This window comes from Daucus carota, chromosome 5, assembly GCF_001625215.2.
Source record: "Daucus carota subsp. sativus chromosome 5, DH1 v3.0, whole genome shotgun sequence".
NCBI lineage: Eukaryota > Viridiplantae > Streptophyta > Magnoliopsida > Apiales > Apiaceae > Daucus > Daucus carota.
The window spans coordinates 19,277,279-19,296,639 of NC_030385.2; the positions used below are offsets into that span (position 1 = coordinate 19,277,279).

Sequence of the window (19,361 nt, forward strand, 5' to 3'; positions counted from 1 at the left end):
AATATTAACTCCCTCTCCCACTTAGAATTTACTTTGAGGATTTTAATCTAGATGCATCGCCCTATGTTATTTCTTCGAAGTCCACATGCATACTATCATGGTTATAGCAACATAAAGAACACATAAAGAACACATAACATGGCAGCATACTAGCATGATTAAAGCATTAATTAAAAACATCCCTATGTCCATGTCTAACTAGCATGCGAAGGGTTAGTATCACATGGCATAACAACACAAACAAGAAACACATAATAACAATAATCAATAATCATAATAAAGCACATCCACTATTATGGCCCCGGAAAAATCAGCTTCGAATTCATCCTTCGTCAGAATCCAGATCTGTCTAGAAAACTTCGAGAGCCCGTTTGGAGGCCTAAACAGCCTCACAATGCCTTGAAAAACTCCGAAAACACCTTCAAAATCACCTCAACCGGGGTTCCCCGGGCTGTGGCTAGCTTCGTCTCGTTCTGCCGTCTCCGAAAAGTGCTCATTCGCCCAAATCGGACATCGTATGCAAAAGTTACGCCCAAAACAGTGCAGCACCCCCGAAACCCTAATCGCAGCAGCGGAAGATCCTTGTTTCTTGCAGCCCCGTTGATCAAACAATTACATACTAATTGTACAGACGAACCAGCCTATTCTATTACATCAGATCATAATCTAAAACAATTACATATTGAATTACAAGATTAAACTATCACGATCAACCCTCGTGATTTACAACAGCCACGATAAACCACGTGGAATCCAAACATAACAGAATAATTAAAACACGGCCATAATAGTGGACAACGACCTGCATCACAGAATCACTATATACATTCATATATAATCATGACATGGACTACATATCATAAATCGCAGAACCGCAACCTGGCTCTGATGCCATTGTAGGAACAATCGGACCTTGGTCCTGCGTTTTATGATACTAATTAAAAGTTCGAACAGAATATTAACCTTAATCGCTCCGGCGCAAGCGATTCAATTCCACGTCTTCTACTGTATTCCTTGATTCTCCTTGGACGAAGTGTGGCCTTCGATCTCCCAAGGTGTGCCTCTCCTTAAAGCTCCGAAAACCCAAAACCCTAGCTGTCTCCTTGAGAAAAACGTCTGCCTCTCTCTGACTCTAGGATTAATTTGTTTTGGTGTGTCTTTCAGCTTTAGGAGAACGAGAATATATATAGGCTACAGCAGGGATCATGGATCATTAGGTTAGGCCTTCCAATGACATTCCGGGCCAGGCCCAATGTCATTAAATATTAATTCTATCCACTAAAGAACTAATATTTTCACTACCTTTCCTAATTCCGTAAATTAATTATTTAATTCGGCTCCCATATTAATTGCTTATAAATTCCCCATGCTTAAGATATCGCATGTCCATTAATTAATTTAATTTCTGACAATTAATTTAATCAATATCTTTTATCCTTGATCATCCACTCAACCTTATAATTATGCAAGAACAAATCTGCCTGCAGGACTAAAGCATAATTATCTTTATGAGCTTTCAAGAGGACATCATCACCCGAATATATTTTTCGGACACGGTTTCCTTCTATAGTCAATATCCCACTCTGTATATAATGTCATTGCCCAATACATAAATTCGTAATTTAAAATAAATTACTTATTTTATGAGTCAAGGCATGTGCATTAAATACAAGTGTCAATCACTATATCCGGATTAAGAACTTAAGCATTAATAACATCATAGAATCTTAGTTCTTTATTGTCAGAATTAAAGAAACAATTATTCTACTATTTTGATCCCGTTCAATATACACAAAGTATATAAGTATTATTCAATAGTCAAGATAAACTATTTCCAGATAATACTTCAGCCGTTCCAGTGGTTTGTCTAACACCACTACGACTGTGAACCTTTATTATATTATATAAAGAGTCTGACAATCTAATCTTCTGCTATCCCATTTGATACTAGATTGTCTACAATATATAATATACAGACAATGTGAAAACATGCATTCAAGATTCTCAAATAATTGTTATATACTTCAAACGAATATTTTAGTATAACCCTAACAGAGGTGTGTGGTGAGCCAAGGGGAGCCCTTGATGCAAGAACAGAGAGATAATGAGAGAAATGCAGGTGTCAATGAAGGGTTTAGTGAACAAGAAATTCAAGCAGAATACAGATCCATACTGGATAGTGTTTCACTAGACCCTGAGACTTTTACTCATGGGATGTCTTCTATCCAAGCCTTTGCAAGGATGGATAATCAAGCAGCTGAGAGGAGCCTAAATTTGATTCACACTTCATCATCTATGCTTAGAGCAAAGGAGGCACTTACAGCTCTGCCTGCCAATGCTGGAGATGATTTTCATTATGATGACAGTGATGAAGACCTCAATGATGCACTTGAGGAATCTCTTGGTGAACAGCCTACAACTTCTCTTCCCTCCTGGCTCTCCATTCAGTCTGCAAATGCAACTGCACTCAGCTTGGAGATGCAAAGACAAGTCTCCTCCATTCTCCAACCTCAAACTGGGAACTCTTCTTCTTCTTCATCCATCTCAGCCACTGTTGCCAGTCAGGCTCTGGACAACCTCAAACTTCACAAGTATCAATCTCTTCACTTTCAGGAGGAGATAGAGCATCTTAATTCACTCATCACTTCTGTCAAGACTGATCTCACCAAACAGATTGATGAAAAGCTTCCTGCTCAAGTCAAATCTGCCATTTCTGCAACTGAGCAAAGGCAACTTCAGTTGGAAAAGCAAGTGGAGGCTCTGGAAGGAAATGTCCACATTTTAAATTCTAGAATGGAAGAGATGCTACAGCATCAAAGAGTGCAAACTGGACTTCTCCAACATCTTCTTCTGGCCTCTGGTGTTTCTCTTCCCAGTCCATCTACTACACTTGCTGCTAACAAAAAGAGGGAGAAAGAATCATTGCCTACTCCTGCAGAATTGGTTAGCAGAATTCCTCCTCCTTTCCATACTGAAAGGGAAAAGCAAAAGCTTGCAAGGATTGCAGAATTAGATTCAATTGCAAAGAGAGTGGCTCAGTTGTGAAAGAAATCTTCTGTAAACTCACCATCCTCATCTGCAGCCACCACAGCTCAAATCTCTTTTCCAACCACAACTACAATTCTCAGGGTGATTACACCTGAAATTGTTATTCCTTCCAAGAAAGAAAAGGGTGAGCCATCATTTTTGAATGAGTTCAAGGCCATTCTATTTCCAAACAATTGTGGTTACTCCAGGCCTGGAAAAGACTCAAGCTCAATCTACTTTCCACTAGCCAGGCCTGACAAAAGTGAATACAAGCTTTTGGGCCAAGAGATCAAAAGTTACAAAGACTCTACAGATGTGGCTTTAAAAGCTCATTTTGCCATCATCTACAGAGAAGGCCAAAAGCTGTTTATTGGAACTGGCCATCCTCACTACTCATTTGCAAAAGCTGAAGAGGTGGCCAGAGAATGTGAAAGAAAGGAGTATGAATCTCAACTCTCTTTGAATCAAGAAATAGAGGTTGATGAAAGGTATGCTATTGAGCTAGAAGAGGAGTTCGCAGCTGAGCTTCAAACTGAGAAAAGATTGCCTCTGGAATCTTCTCCAAAGAAAAAGAGAGTCAAATCTAAAACTAAGATGCCTGAGGCAGCCAAGAGAAGAGAAGAAGTGCCAGAAAAGCCTATCTCAAAGCCTTCTTCTCCAATCAAGGACACCACAGTGGTACATCCAGATGTCAACTTCCATGATGAGCCAATAATGCCAAAGGAGGAGCCAATTGGCTTGGAAGATATTCCAATTCCAGCTTTTCTTGTTCAAGAAACTTCCAAGCCAAAGAAGAAAGTCAAGTCTGTGGCTAAGAGGATGGCTAACCCTCCTAAACCCCCAAAAGAACCTGAAAATCCAGATGACTATCTTGTCATTGCCAACATTGAAGAAATCTCTGAGTTGGAGCTGGAGCTAGATGATCTTCAGGAAGTAAGAGGAATAGAAGCAACTTCAAAATTACCTGAAAGATTGGCATTCTCTTACAAAAGCAAAGGTGATGTCATCTGGCCTCTTCACAGAGTTCTGAATTCTGAGGGATTCAGCTCTTTAACAAAGATATATGGATCTATGAAGAGGACAGGAGGATTTACACCACCTGCAAAGCAAATGGTACTAAAGAGAATCTTTGAAATCAGGAAAGAATGGTCCCTAGATGCTAGTCTGCAGAGAAGGCTGAAAATCCCTTACACTGGAAAGAAAATTCATCATGAACCTACTCCAATCATGGAATTTAGGGACAATCAAGGTGTTAGGAGATTTTTCAGACCTAAAGATCAACTCAAAGTTGCTAGCTTGAATACTCTGAAGACTCTCCAATCCAAGCTCAACAGGCAAGACAGTGATGAAGAATGGTTCTACAGGATCTTTCAGAAACAGATTGATATTCTTGAAGAAAAACTTAAGTCCAGAAGAAGAAGATCTTCTAGGAACAAGTAACTGCTCAGTCTAGAGGAGCATAATCATCTGTAAACCTTTCCAACTCTTGTATTTAAATTCTGCATTTTATTTTATTTATGTTTTGTTATCATCAAGTGTAGAATTTATGTCTGCATCTTCTCCAGTCATAAATTGGGGGAGATTGTTAGGAATCAATAATTTTTGATGATAACATAAACATTTTGTAACATGTCTTACTTAGAATCTTTATCAAATTTTAGTTGTAATTGTTATATTTCTTATCATTGGGAATTATCAACGGATGGGTAGAATAGGATGGCTAATTGTAAATATCCAATGCCATGTAATTTTATCTAAGTGAAGGATATTCAACTGATGAGATGTAATTATTCAACTGATGAAGACTGAACCATGTTTCAACTGATGAAAATCAAGCATTCAACTGAAGACAAAGTATTCAACTGATGATGCTAAGGAATTCAACTGATGAGACTGGAACATCATTCAACTGATGAAGTTTGTAATTCATTCAACTGATGAGCCTAGCACAACATTCAACTGATGAAGTCAAGAGCAGTTGAAAGTAACCAGAACTTTCAACTGATGAAGCAAAGAGAAGTTGAAAGTGACTAGAGCTTAAGTCTGACAAATCACATGGATCGAATTACACTAAAATAGACATGGAAGCCTAATTAGGAAAATAAAGAAGAAGCAAAAACATACTTATCTCATGCAGTGCAATCTGGATCAAATCAAGATGATGGTCAAAGATGAAGACATCTCAGAAAGCATGCATAAGACAAAGTTGTGCAGCATTGTTTTTAGATTAGAGTGCATTTTGTAATCTAGCTAAAAGCTTTGTAAAACTTGGAGTATATAACCAAGTTAGAAGCATCAGTTGAACTTGTTCAAATTACAAAAAGAAAAATCTGAGAGTTAGAACTTGTTCTTGAGTGATGAACCAGCAGCTGTGCGAATTGTAAACAATCCACAGATTCTTCTATATAAAATCTCACGGGTGGATCATTCAATCCACCCGTATTTTTAATACTTGGTGTTTTTCTGTTTACTGTGTTCTTAGTGTATTGTTCTTGAATCTTTCAAATTTGTAAAAGATTGTATTCAACCTCCCCCTTCTACAATCTTTCTTATAGTCAGTGTAAAATAACATTTATAAACATATCATCCCAAACAGAACAGAATAGCAACATATTCATATAAAACTTATCAAAAAACTAGATAAAGATCAATATATGTAAAGGTAAAGCGTTGGAAACATATTATGATATTGAATTGAAATCAAATTATAAGTATCATTTACTCGAAATTCTGAAAGGGAAAATTGAAATAAAAAAACAGATGTGTGTGCGAGCTGCATTACCTGAAGAAGATAATGAGAAAGGTTTGGAGGGATTATGAGATAGGAGTGGTAGAGAGAGAAAGTGAGGTGAAGGTTTTAGAGAGAGAAGGGAAATACGAATTCCTCGAGGGTTTGGAGACGGAGAAAACTATTTGATCATCAAATCGTGCTGCTGTTAGTTCCGATTAACTTTCGTCGACTCCTTGGATGATTTTAATATATGTACATAGTATGTACGTCTTTTGACACTTTTCGTTCCTTTTGTCAACAGGAGTTTAAAAGTTTAGCTATTTTTTTTTGGCAATACAAGGCTTATAAGCCTTACAAATTATTACAAATTAGTATCTGTTCTAATATTTTTTGGATGAGCGAAAGTCGGGTCTCCTTGGACAAAAGAAAATAAACCCACCACTTGGTCTATCCAATCGTGCTCGAAGTTTAGCTATCTTCAAAAAAATAAAAAAGGAGAAGTCTAGATAATGTCATGGCCTAATGTGACATAATTACTTAACCAGAAGAAATCAAAATTCTGATTATAATAATGAGAATTATTATAATAATATAAAATACTGATTATGCAAATTTTGTTAAATAATTTTTTATAAATTTTGTTAAATTGATGATCAAATTAATAAAAAATTAAATTTGTTTAACCTGTAATGTATTTACTTTTTTATACTAACGACTATATTTTAAAAATAATATTTATTATTATTTTAGACTGTTATAAATGTGTGTGTGTGTAGATGTGTGTGTGTGTGAATATATATATATATATATATATATATATATATATATATATATATATATATATATATATATATATAGTATTGTTTTACATGAAACTTAGAAATCATTTCACAGTTTTTATGTGTGTTAGATTTGAACTTAAACAATACTAAATATTAAAATGATATCTCATAATTATTATATAAAATTTATATGGAAAGGAAATCTAAATCTATACTAATTTACTATACTATTAAAGCCGAAATATTGAAAAGTTGATTGGTCAATACATGGATAGAAATACGGGCCTATCTATATAACCAATTTTTTTAACTAAAATATATTATCATTTTTATTTTTTCCAACTAAAAAACTCAATCTTCTACTATACTATCGAGCAGCATAGTAATTATCTTTTTAACTAAAACACATTTTATTTTTTAAATTTTCTAACTAAAAAACTGATTTATACAATTAACACAGGAAACCAAAAATCTGAACAATCTGAATTCAGTTTCATCTTCATTCCTAAAATTGAACCTATGTCGATCTCTTATTAGTTTGCTTTTTCATTGTCATTCGAACAAAAAATAAAGATCTTTGCAAGGATTTGCGAATTTTTTAAAATATTTTAAAATTAATTAATATCTATTAGAATATTTTTTAAAAATCAATTAATTAGTTACTCGATATGAATTATATTCAACTATGGTTTAACAAAAAGAAACATAAAATTATTATTATTAAATTATATGATAATATAAAATTATAAATTATAAAAAAGAATAAAAAGTAAATTAAAAATTATATCATTTTTCATAATTTATGTATATTTTAATATTTTTATAGTATATATGAGGATCGGGGAGCCGGATAAAGAATGAGAAGGGGATCAAGGCGAGGAATTTTAAGATTATATATTCTTCCAATTTCCCATCATAAGTAAAGTAGCCTAAAATTAAAATCAGTTGGATCGAGTGGACGCACCTGCTTATATTAGTCATTATTATTCCATTATAATTATATAATTTAAGTAAGTATAATTCCTTATATTAGTCATTATTATTTTATTATAATTATATAATTTAATTAATTGTCAGCATAATTTCATTTATATCTATTTTTTAGAAGCAAAAACGGTCATATTAATTTGGCCAAAGCCAAGAATCTACAAGAGAGACCATTACTTAGAATTATACTCAGAATTAGAGGTGCACAAACAGCCCGACAAGTCAGGCTTTATCTGAATCTGAATATATCCGGGCTTTTTATCAAAATCTGGGTCAGGTTTGATTGACAACCAGGTCGGGCCAGGCCTGTCAGCAAATTATAAGATTTGTTTAAGACCTGTAAGCTGGATCAAGGCGGGCCGAGTTTTATCTAGGAGTCTATGCCTTGCCTTCTCTACTATATTTGTCAGCTGTACTAAATCATAATGAGCCCAAACATCGGCTCGGTGCTTGTGTGGAATCACTATATCACTATATAAGGAGAAGAAGCTGCTGTTGGGATCGAAGAATCTACACGAGGACCTGTAACAGAATGTGTTTGTTGATTTGACGAGGCCATATGTAACACAAATACACAATAGAGAATAACAGCTATATGTAACAGTGAGGGGAGAAATTGCAGAACATAGAGAGCAATTTGTGTATATTTGTTAACTTTTTTTTTGTCAGGCATATTTGTAAATTTTGGAATACAATGGATTAAATAAACTGAGATTAGTTATATATTTATAATCCAAAAAGCAAACGACTATATTTCAATTCCTAATAAACAGAATGTTTACAACGGTTACAAACACATAAGAAAACAAAATAATACAGAGGCTACAAAATCTACATATTAAGATATAAGCGGCTAAAATCGTATACAAATATATAAAATCAAGCATACAAACATATAGTTCAAAATATCGAATAAAATTATCAAAAATTAGGGATCACGAATTCATAATTCACTAGATTTAATTTGCAGTCAACTTACAGAACTTATAAAAACTTGCATTTAGGTCACTGCGCCGTTAAGTATCAGTTGACTTTAACAGAATCTGTTAAAGTTTTTTCAAAATTCTCAGATTTTTTTATGTTTTCAAATTTTTTTAAAAATCAAATTATTATATTTTTTTCAAAGCTTTTTTGTTTTTTTATGTTTTTTTCAAACTAATACTTAACGGCGAAGTGATCCAAATCAACTTTTTATTAGTTTAGTGAGTTGACTATAAGTTAAATCTATTGCTATGATCTGGTTGCAAGCTTTTTGAGTTCAGTGACCCAACTGCAAGTTGGTTATGAGTTTAATTATCTTTTTGCCTATTAACCCCTTCCAAATGACATTGCTTGCATTTTTTTTGTTTTCTTACTAAGACTTTTAATAGGACTCTTGAAACGTTATAGTTTCTTCATATCCTTCATTTGGGACACAATAAGGTCAAGTACTGGCTCGCTCAAGTCATCCCCAATATTTTCTTCATTATTAGTCATGAGATTCTCAGTACTTCCATTAGGCACACCATCAACGCTCATTTTTTCAAGTTTTTAAAATTCCCGATTCATCACCTCCAGCACATACTCATATCTTTCCTTTGAAATCATGCTACCATGACAAAAACTCATTATCAATAAGATCATGTGGTTGGATCATTGAGTTAGAGTCAAGTCATCATCTATCATATTTGCATCTTTTGTCCAATGACGCTTAACAAATATTTCCCCAACATTTTTCTTGTTTAAAACGACAATGAATTATTGACAAAGGATTCCTAAATGTTCAAATATTCGACAGACACAAGTACTCGTTAGGGCTGCTTTGTTAAACTTCACATCATATGTTGTTCTCTTATTAACATTTGTCAAGTGTCTGAAACATTTATGATGTGTGACTTTGCACCTTAACGTGACGTTATCTTTGTCCTTCTCAACAAAGTATTCAGAAACTTCTACCACTTGATCTTGAAATTTTCTAAACATCTCCTTCGTGTACAAGTAAGCCTTATTATGTTCTAGAGCCGTCTTCATTTTCATGTAACGAGTTTTATTCTGGTAACATTATCTTCCTATTTCCGTATAAATTGTCTTTCAATGTTTTTTGTGTGTTCTCGACTAATTCCTTCAACCCCATACTAGAACTTACATAGCAATCAAAGAATACATTCATTCCCCCGCTCCTTGATGTCGTTTTATAACCCGCGGAGAATGTGCTCTCTTAGTATAATTTTTCAACGCATACAATCCTTGTAACCATGTAAGATCTTTCAAATTATACCTAACCACCAAATCTAAAAATGTCCTCAGAAAATCTTTTCGGTCAATGGATTTTAGATGCAACTGTTGAAATCTACTTTAAATGTTCCCCGGTGCTTACTACAAAAGGTGTTCAATCCAACAAAACAGATTGATAATGATGTTTCATCCCGATAAAAGGCACAAATGTCATACCTATTTGTTCGATATGTCGTATAAAAGGTAGAAACGTCCATAAATTTTTTGTAGGCCATCAAACATTTAGGATCCACCAATACAAGATTTTCTAAACGATTTTCTTCATCCACTTGAGTTTTTTTTAAAAAAATTCACCACTTTTTTCCTTTAGACGGCTTAACAAATGCAGCCCCGCTTGAGCATCACTAAATCATAATATTTTCTTCCATTCATCACGCATTACACGCCTGACATTTTTACAATATTAGTGACTCCGACTTTCATAATACTAAAAAGACTCATTACTTGGCTAGGACCAACACCTGAAATATACAAGGTCTTTATAAGATTTCTAGACATCACTGTAACATGTATTTCATGTTAAATCAAACTTATTTTACTAGGCGTCACGACTTGATGATTGTGTTCTAATTCAAGTGTAGTCAAATTCCAATAATCTTTTTTTTTGATGACATATTTTCTAACCTTGTAACCACTTCTAGGAAGCTTATCCCGACATCGTGTACCCTTACTACTCCATACACATTATTCTCATTCATAACATTTTTATCTTTATTTTCACACACGAGTCTACAAACAAACATTCGAACATATACTTCATCCACTTTTGACCATTTTTGTGTTAGTTGGATTCTATTGGCAAACCTATTCTTAAAGACATATGCTCTAATAACCCTATCTGCCGCATCTGAATTCTCAAATCTTTGATTAAAATATAGGATTTCAATTTTTTCTATCAAATATATCATCATCTATTTTATCATCAATATCCACTACAAATGTTTGGTCCTGAAACGATTGTAGAAGGGGGGATTGAATACAATCGTCACTAAAAATCACGGCGGAATAATCTGATTTGAGTTTAACTTGTTAATCAGATTTAAATTAATTAATATAACAATTTTTTAAGTCGTTATACAATTAATATGGTTCGTTTTAATGTCCACTAGAGTTCGTAGAATAAATTCGACAAGATGTATTCTAACTTAGTGATTAAAAGAACCGAGTGATCAAACACAGAAAACTGTGGATATAACAATAGCGAGTTACAAACAACTTGAAAGCTTTTACAATGCTTGAACACTTTACAAATGAAGAAGTGAAGCCATATTTAAAGGCAAATCATTTAGAACTAGGTATGACATTGATAGGAATGACTTTTTAGCTTAGGAATGACATTACAAAGCCATGCTAAAAAGAGAGAAGGAATGACATTATTTGAGAATGTCATTCTGCCACACACGGTATGACATTAATTGCTTGGCCTTCAATCTTCAATTGGCATGACTTAATCAGCCAAAGTCATAAGGAATCAAGAGGTATGACTTAATAAGTCATAAAGCATCAAAAGGTATGACATTATAAGTCATACAACACAAGACATAATGACATAAGGAGAAAGTCATTCTGGAGGACACTCTATGACTACCACCGAATGTCATCCAATAGCAAACGGTATGACATAATGTGATGCCACATTGCCATGCTAAAGAAGTCATATAGACTGACACGGTATGAATTAATTGCTAAGTCAGAGAAAGTCAGTTTCAATGACACGGTATGACATTCCTTGAAAATGTCATGCCGAGTCAATTAAACCATAAATCAATTGTTTTCAATTGAATAAATATTCAATAATTACTCACTTAATTATATTAATTATATAAATTCATAAATTAAATTAATTCGAAGGTGAATCAATTTAATAAATAAATTACACAACTAATTTAATTATTTTGAGAAGTGATATAATTAAATAAATACTTATAAAATTATATTCCTTCAGCAGCAAGGATTTCTGACTTGTTTAAACGTTGTAGATCTTTGTCTTGATTGAACGGCCACTTATAGTTGATGCAGAACGCTTAATCTGAGTAGCTGACACACAAATGTACTGTCTGGTTCATCTGTATCTAGCTGTATCAAATATTCTTTATCAAATAAACATTTGAGACGTGGCTTATTCGTCGAGTCTTTGTCTTCGTAGTTCTTCTTCATAAGTAAAAATAGTATGGAATCTTCTGAATAAATAAAGTATTAAAACTTTATACCTTCTGGACTTCTGGACGTGCTACAAAAGATTATTTGTACACTGAGGCTTGAACATATTAATGAACTTCTTCCAGTGGTGTGCAGCAGCATCCTGAAATTCTTCAGACATATAATTTCAATAAATCACTTGACGTTCTTCGTACGGATTCCTTCAACAGTACTTGCTATTTACCTTGCTTTCTTATCAGAGTTGAGTTGGTACCTCTTTAATTACAAATAGGCTAAACATGTGCCTTTCAATCTCCCCTTATTTGTTTGCTAACATAACATGCAAATTATCGAGAGGATAACTCAACTAACTGATAAGATAAAGGATTAAACATGAATTGTAAATAGCAAAAAGTTTTTGGTATTTAATTAAACATTCACCAGAATTCAAAATACTTCATTAGATTACAAAAGGTTGTTCTTACTGAACATATATTACAAATCCCTATTGAATCTAAGGATCAACTTCTCCTTCTTCAGTATCAGAACTATGAAGGACGGGAGTTGACGGTTCTTCCCTGGTTGGCACTTCTGATGTAGTGGACTCACCATGTTTCTTACGTTCTCTTGCCAGAGCCAGTTGGTGTAGTACTTCCATTTCCACAGGGTCTTCACGAAAGTCTGATGGCTGAGATTTTGTAACATTTTTCATGCTCCGAAAGTATTGAGAAATATTCCTTCGGGTGCAGTAACCTAAGATCACATCATCAGCATCAGACTTAGCTTTAGAAGCGAAGCCCTTGGTTATTAGAAGAGTGGATGCAAGATCCATTCGCTTGGCAGTGTACTTTGGCAAAGCTTCTTCATTGAGATAAACAGTGCATAAATTCTCCTTGTGAACGAACTTCACACAGTATGGTTTCTTAACAACCTGAGGACTGTTGAACACAGCACAATCCAGCAGTTTGTCACGAAGGAGTTCGTTCAGGTTGGAGCAGCGCTTTACCTTGTTGCGAAGCACCCAGAGCTCAGATACAGGGAATGATTTAAGAAATTCGAAAGATAGTCTGAATGAACCATTCCTCTATGTATAGACAATTAGCTCCCATTCTTCTAGCAAGTTATTGACTCCCACAATCAATTAATCCAATTCCAAAGCAAAGGCATGCATAAAGATATCCTCATCAAGGTTTACCTCTCGAAGATCGTAGATCAGATATAAGAACTTTCTGTCATTGAAAGGCTCCCTTTGAGGTCCATTGAATATCCTCTTTGCAATGTCCCAGCTTTTTCCTTCCTTTCACTTAATATCAAGGTTCATCTGCTTGCACGCAGCATCATAGATTTTCTGTTTCTCGATCTTGATTTGCTCTTCTGTAATCAACTTATCCTCTAGAAGTTTTTGGTAATCTCGAAGCTTACGCTTCCTAGCTTCATTCTCAGGTTTAAACTTCCGGACATTCTCTTCATGTTCAGGATCAACAGGTTCTTCATCCTGAAACAAATAACTCTCATAAAATTTACCTTCTTCTTCTGCTTGACAAGAAGTAGCATTAAGGACGTCATCATCATCCATGTCATTTGGATAGTCATCATAATTGTCAGAGTTGAAGACATTATCGGACTGATGTAACGGTTCTTTGCCTTTGGACTTTTCATATTCTTTGTCAGGGGCAGATCCTGAAGTGGTATTTCCCTTGTTGCTTTGATTGGAGCTATTGCCTTTATCATCCCTGTTTCCTTTGTCTCCTCTATTCTCCCCCTTAGTTGCGGTGCGGTCGCAATATGAATATTTAACCAAACCGCATATGCGGGTTGGTCTGCAGTTTTAGGGAAAAACCGCACCACCCGCATCACGAAACCCCTAACTTAAAGGCTCTTAGCTATAAGAGCATGTGCAAAACTCCAGACCCACTTCCCCTCCCCCGCCTGACATGTTTGTGACAACTCACCCCCAAGTTAGTTTGTAAAAAGTGTGATCCCAACTCATCCAATACTAAGCCCACTTTCCATATTTTGTAGAAACATATAAAGTATATTTAATATAGGGGATGGTTCAACGAGGAACCAGGCTATTTGAGTAACCTGGTAACTATGCATATCAGCGGCACGATTATATCCAGAATGAGTTACTGTGCAGTGTAACCTATTATAACTGTCAATGTGTGTGAACAGACGTGGCCCACCCATCAATGCCTTTTGTTTTTGTTTGAATTTTTTATATTCAATATTTTCATTTTCTTATTATATTTTATGTTTCATAATTTTTATTATGTTCTTTGTTCCTTAAAAGTATTAACACCAAAATTTTATAACATATATATTAAAGATAAATTAAAAAATACTCTTGAGTTGTGTAATTCTTTATTATATTTTAAAATATAAATTTTAAAATTCATTTGTATTCTCTCGAATTTACATAACATAAAAATATTATATGATGGATTATAATTTGTTTTCAAAATACAGATCATATAATGATCGGTAAAAATATATTAAAAAACTTCAATAAAAATTACTAAATAAAAAAAAAACATAACTAGTTGAAATATAAAAATCACGTTATAAAATTAGATAAAGTGAATAAAGTACATCACATAAAAATAGTACAGAGCATGAATGGGTTATGTACAATTTGCAATATCCAAGTTTAAATTTTTAAACATTGTCTTTTATTTTTCATAATAAATAGTATATTTTATTTTAAAAATTTTGTGCAGTAATAGTGTAATACAGAACACTTGAATAAGTACTGAACACTTGGAATAGAAATGTGCGTGTCTTCCTATTCTTTAGCCTTGTCAGTTGTTTAGGTTAACTGCTTTTAACATAGTTACGAGGTTACTAGTTTAGTTGGATCCTCAAGGAGAAGCCCAATATATATATATATATATATATATATATATATATATATATATATATATATATATATATATATATATATATATATAGGAATGGGATCAAATAAAAACTTTTTTAAGTTACAAACTTACAAACTTTTTTGGGCCATCAGATTAGATTTGATCCTAGGGCTGGGGCTGACTTAAAATTTTATAATAGAGGGGTAACTTAGTCAATTTACGTTTAAACAGTTATAACCTATATAAACTAAAAAATTAACAGAAGCGTATTATTGTTTGTTGGAAATTTTTGCCGGCTAGAGAGAGAAGACGCATCGGAGAGAGACGACGGCGAGTTTCTGAGCTGGAGAGAGAACAACGCGGTTTTCGACTACAGATTTACGCATACTTGAAGGTAAATTACTGTTTTTTTTACATAAATTTGCTGTTTAGTTGTTTTCTTCAGCTCGAGATATACGATTTGATGTGTTTTACTTGTTTTATTGTTTTTTCTTTGACGCCTGTACTGTATTCGTCGGGATTAGGTTGTTTGGAGGTGTTTTGTGGTGTTCGATTGAATATTATAATAAAAAATTTGTTTTTTTAGGTGGAGATTTGGTTATTACTCTGTTCGACTGTTCTTCTTTTATGCGATTGTGCTATGGACTTGAATTCAGGTACGACATGATTTTCTTTGAGTTTAGTTTGTTGATTCTTTTTTTAATCTGAATGTTTGTTGTTTCGTTGAATGTATGATTAACTTTTGTTGAACGAGTTGTATATGAATTAATTATTATATGTAATTATAAAGTGTTTGTTGAATATTAGTATGAATTCTGTTGAACGATATGTATATGACTTAAATATGTTGAATTCTGGTTGTATTTATGTTGAACTTTGTTTATGTGCATCTGTTGAATATAATGACTTATAAGTGTACTTATAAGTATGAATTATAATTGTATTTAATTTGTTGACTGTAATTACAAGTGTTTGTTGAATATAAGTATCAATTTTGTATGATTACTCTTACTTGAGTACTTTTTGGGATTTGAACAAGATATTTGTTGAATCTTTGTTTTCTTTATGTTGAACTTTGTTTATGTGTAACTGTTGAATATAATGTTTTGGGATTTTCAGTTTAGTTGTATAACTTTTTCAGGTTTTGGTGATAAAATTGCTCAAAACTTTGATGCTAATACATTGCCTATGGATGTTGTGGCTATAGAAGACGATGATTTGTCTTTGGGAGAAGTTAATGATTTGTCTTCGCGTAAATATGTATCTCCAGGTTCTACAACGTATTGGTTGCCTTGTATGGTTGATAGTAAACCTAATGTTGGAAAATCATTTAGGAGTATAGATGAGGCTGCACATTTTTATGTTGATTATGGTCGTTCTTGTGGATTTGATATTAGGCGTGGTAGTGAGAAGCGATATCGAGATGGACGTATTCAATCAAAACGTTTTCACTGTTCACGAGAAGGCTTTTATTTTAAAAATGGTGAGAATAATGATGATGGCTCATTTTGTTCAAAACAAAAGAGGAAAAGTATGTTTACTAGATGTGGATGTCCTGCTATGATTGTGGTGAAACATACGAAGGGTTCAATATATGAGATTACTTTGTTTATTGAACAACATAATCATAGGTTTGCTAGTGCTGATGGTAAGAAGTTTTTGAAGGCAAACCGGTCAATGACTGTTGCACATCAAAATTTTGCATTTGATTGTTCAAAAGTCAGAATAGGTCCTGCTCGTGCGTTTGGTTTAATGAAAGAGTTTGTAGGAGGGTATGACCAGATTGGTGCAACAGTTGTTGATTTTAAAAATTGGAATAGAGACTTGAAGAACATAATTGGGAATGCAGATGCACAAGTAATATTGAATAAATTTCAATCTTTGAAGGATTCTTCTAATGGCAGATTCTACTATGAACATGATGTGGATGAGTCTGGAAAATTGACAAAGTTATTTTGGGCAGATTGTGTTGGTCGTAGAAACTATGATGTGTTTGGTGATGTTATTTCAGTAGATGCCACATTTAGTACTAACAAGTAAGAAATTTATGTTATTTTCTAAAGTATTTTGTGTATAGCTTATTCTCTTTTTTCTTCAATTCTTAATAAACATATATTTGTTTTCAGGTATAACATGGTTTTTGTTCCAATCTGTGGTGTTGACAATCATAGAAAGTGTGTAACTTTTGGTGCTGGTCTACTTTCAAAAGAAGATATAGCTCATTACAAATGGATTTTTCAAGCTTTACTAAATTGTATGGGGCGACATCCATTATGCATATTGACTGATCAATGTGCTGCAATGAAACAAGCAATTGCTGATGTGTTTGATAAAGAAAAGACAAGGCATCGTCTTTGTATGTGGCACATCATGAAAAAATTTCCATCCAAGGTATCTTCTGTTGAACCTCCATAACATTTGTGTTGAATATATGTATTTGTGTTGAATATATGTTTTATTGGTGTTGAATACATGTCTTAGGGGTGTTGAATATATTCATTTGTGTTGAATATGTGTTTTAGTAGTGTTGAATATATCTATTTTTTATGTTGAGAAATTTGTATGCCTGATATTTGTTAGTTTTTTTTTTAAAATGTATTTTTAGGTTGGTGTGGTATTGGCAATGGATGGTGGATTTTTATCAAAGCTTAAACCTTTTGTATGGGGTGAAAATTTGGATATATCTGAGTTTGAAGCTGGTTGGAAATCTTTGATGGATGAGTTTAAGATGACTGACAATGAGTGGTTGTGTGATATGTATGAATGCCGACATTTATGGATTCCAGCATATTTCAAAGAAGATCCTTTATTAGGAATATTACGGACAACATCTTGGTCAGAAAGTGCAAATTCATTTTTTAGTCATTATCATCAACCTGGTGATACTCTATCTCAGTTTTATCTATGTTTTGAGACTGCAATGGATAAGCAACGTAATATCAATTCAGACTTGAATCATAAGTCTAATGTTGCGTTCCCAAGTACTGATACAGAACTATTTTTGGAGAAGGATGCTGCAGAGTTATACACACGTGAAATATTTTATAAATTCCAGAAACAAGTACGAGATGCTTGTTTCCATTTGGTAATAAAGGATATGAGTGGTGTTGAAGTAAAGAAGTTTGTTTTACATGATCTTAAAGCTGCTAAAGAATTTCAGGTATTTCTGAAGTACTAGTAGATTGCATTTGATTATTATTTAATGCCTTTTTTAGTGTAATTTATTTTTTATGTTTGCATGTATTGTATATTTCGTATACAATGTCTTAGGGGTGTTGAATATATGTTTTAGGGTTGTTGAATACATGTCTTAGGGGTGTTGTATATATTTATTTTTGTTGAATATATGTTTTAGTAGTGTTGAATATATTTTAGTTTGTGTTGAAATACAATTCAATTTGTGTTGAATATATGTTTTAGTAGTGTTGAATATATGTAATTTATTTTTCATGTTTGTATGTATTTTATATTTGATATTAAATCACTTATATTTGGTACAGGTTTTGCACATTTTGGAAAATCATAAACTTGAGTGTTCTTGTAGGATGTTTGAAAGAATTGGTTTGCCATGCAGTCATTTGATTCTTGCATTAAAACAAGTTCCTGTGCACAAGCTGCCAAGGCATCTTGTTCTGAATAGATGGATGAAAAATGCTGAGAAAAATGCAACAAGATTTGTTTCAAGCACATCAAGTGATGATAAAGAGAAATTTAGTGTTATTGTGAATGATATTTGGTTTGATTTCAATTCGTGTATGGGGTTGGCTGGTGACAATAAAGAAGCACTTGATTTGATTCAAAGTTGTCTAAAAGATGTAAAACAGAAGTTACGTGGTTGGAAATTTGAAGGGAAGCTAGTTGTGGGAAACAAGAAAGATGTTGTTGAAAAGTTTATTGGATCAGAGATTCCAGTTAACATTGAAGTCAAGCCTCCAAATCAATGTCGGAACAAAGGGTGTGGAACAAAGAGAATTAAGAGTGCTGCTGAAAAATCAACTATACTTTCTGGTAAACTAAAGAGGATTTGCAGGTATTGCAAGACAGAAGTTTATCATGACTTTAGGAATTGTCCTGTAAGAAAAATGCAAAATTTGGATGAGAATTCTGCTGGGAAGAAGAAACAAAAACAAAGTACAGACAACAGTGAAAGTGGCATGGGTGACAATTTTGAACTCTAGTTTTTGTATAGTTGAATATTTGTTATTTTGAAGTTTTGTTTTGTTGAATTCTTATATAAATAATGTTGAACACATATACTTTCATTCTTGAATTTCTATATAAATAATGTTGAACACATATATTTTCATTCTTGAATTTGTATATAAATAATGTTGAACTAAAACAAATTAAAATAGAGAATAAAATGGATCCAATCTCTACATAATAAAAAATCTTAAGGGTTTGGTTGGGGGTATAGAAAGATGTCATTTTTTTATTTCAATTTATAACCCTAATCACACACTTACGAGATATTGTTTGGGGTTTTATTTGGGATATAGAATAACTCATGAATTCAACCGTCTTTGTACCCATGTTCAACACAGATAAATGTTGAACATG

At 33.3% G+C, this 19,361-nt stretch overlaps 2 protein-coding genes across 2 annotated transcripts; both read left to right on the forward strand.

Moving 5' to 3' along the window:
- Positions 1 to 15,441: 15,441 nt before the first annotated feature.
- On the forward strand, positions 15,442 to 17,714 carry LOC108221351 (protein FAR1-RELATED SEQUENCE 5-like). Its single transcript, XM_064093892.1, has 5 exons — positions 15,442 to 15,457; positions 15,943 to 16,837; positions 16,928 to 17,192; positions 17,407 to 17,644; positions 17,698 to 17,714. The coding sequence occupies exons 1-5, from the start codon at positions 15,442 to 15,444 to the stop codon at positions 17,712 to 17,714; spliced, it is 1,431 nt and encodes a 476-aa protein (XP_063949962.1).
- Position 17,715: 1 nt separating this feature from the next.
- On the forward strand, positions 17,716 to 19,099 carry LOC108195590 (protein FAR1-RELATED SEQUENCE 1-like). The gene is made up of 2 exons (XM_017362568.2): positions 17,716 to 17,961; positions 18,302 to 19,099. Exons 1-2 carry the CDS (start codon positions 17,722 to 17,724, stop codon positions 18,977 to 18,979), a joined length of 918 nt encoding a protein of 305 aa, XP_017218057.2. The 5' UTR covers positions 17,716 to 17,721; the 3' UTR covers positions 18,980 to 19,099.
- Positions 19,100 to 19,361: the final 262 nt, after the last annotated feature.

What these genes read in the sequence shown, in the direction of transcription:
- LOC108221351 (XM_064093892.1), top strand. An exon ending in GCCACATTTAGTACTAACAA is followed by an intron (nt 16,838 to 16,927) that starts GTAAGAAATTTA and finishes ATTTGTTTTCAG; the next exon opens with GTATAACATGGTTTTTGTTC. An exon ending in TGAAAAAATTTCCATCCAAG is followed by an intron (nt 17,193 to 17,406) that starts GTATCTTCTGTT and finishes ATGTATTTTTAG; the next exon opens with GTTGGTGTGGTATTGGCAAT.
- LOC108195590 (XM_017362568.2), top strand. Translation starts at nt 17,722, where the DNA reads ATGGATAAGCAACGTAATATCAATTCAGACTTGAATCATAAGTCTAAT. An exon ending in AAGCTGCTAAAGAATTTCAG is followed by an intron (nt 17,962 to 18,301) that starts GTATTTCTGAAG and finishes TATTTGGTACAG; the next exon opens with GTTTTGCACATTTTGGAAAA.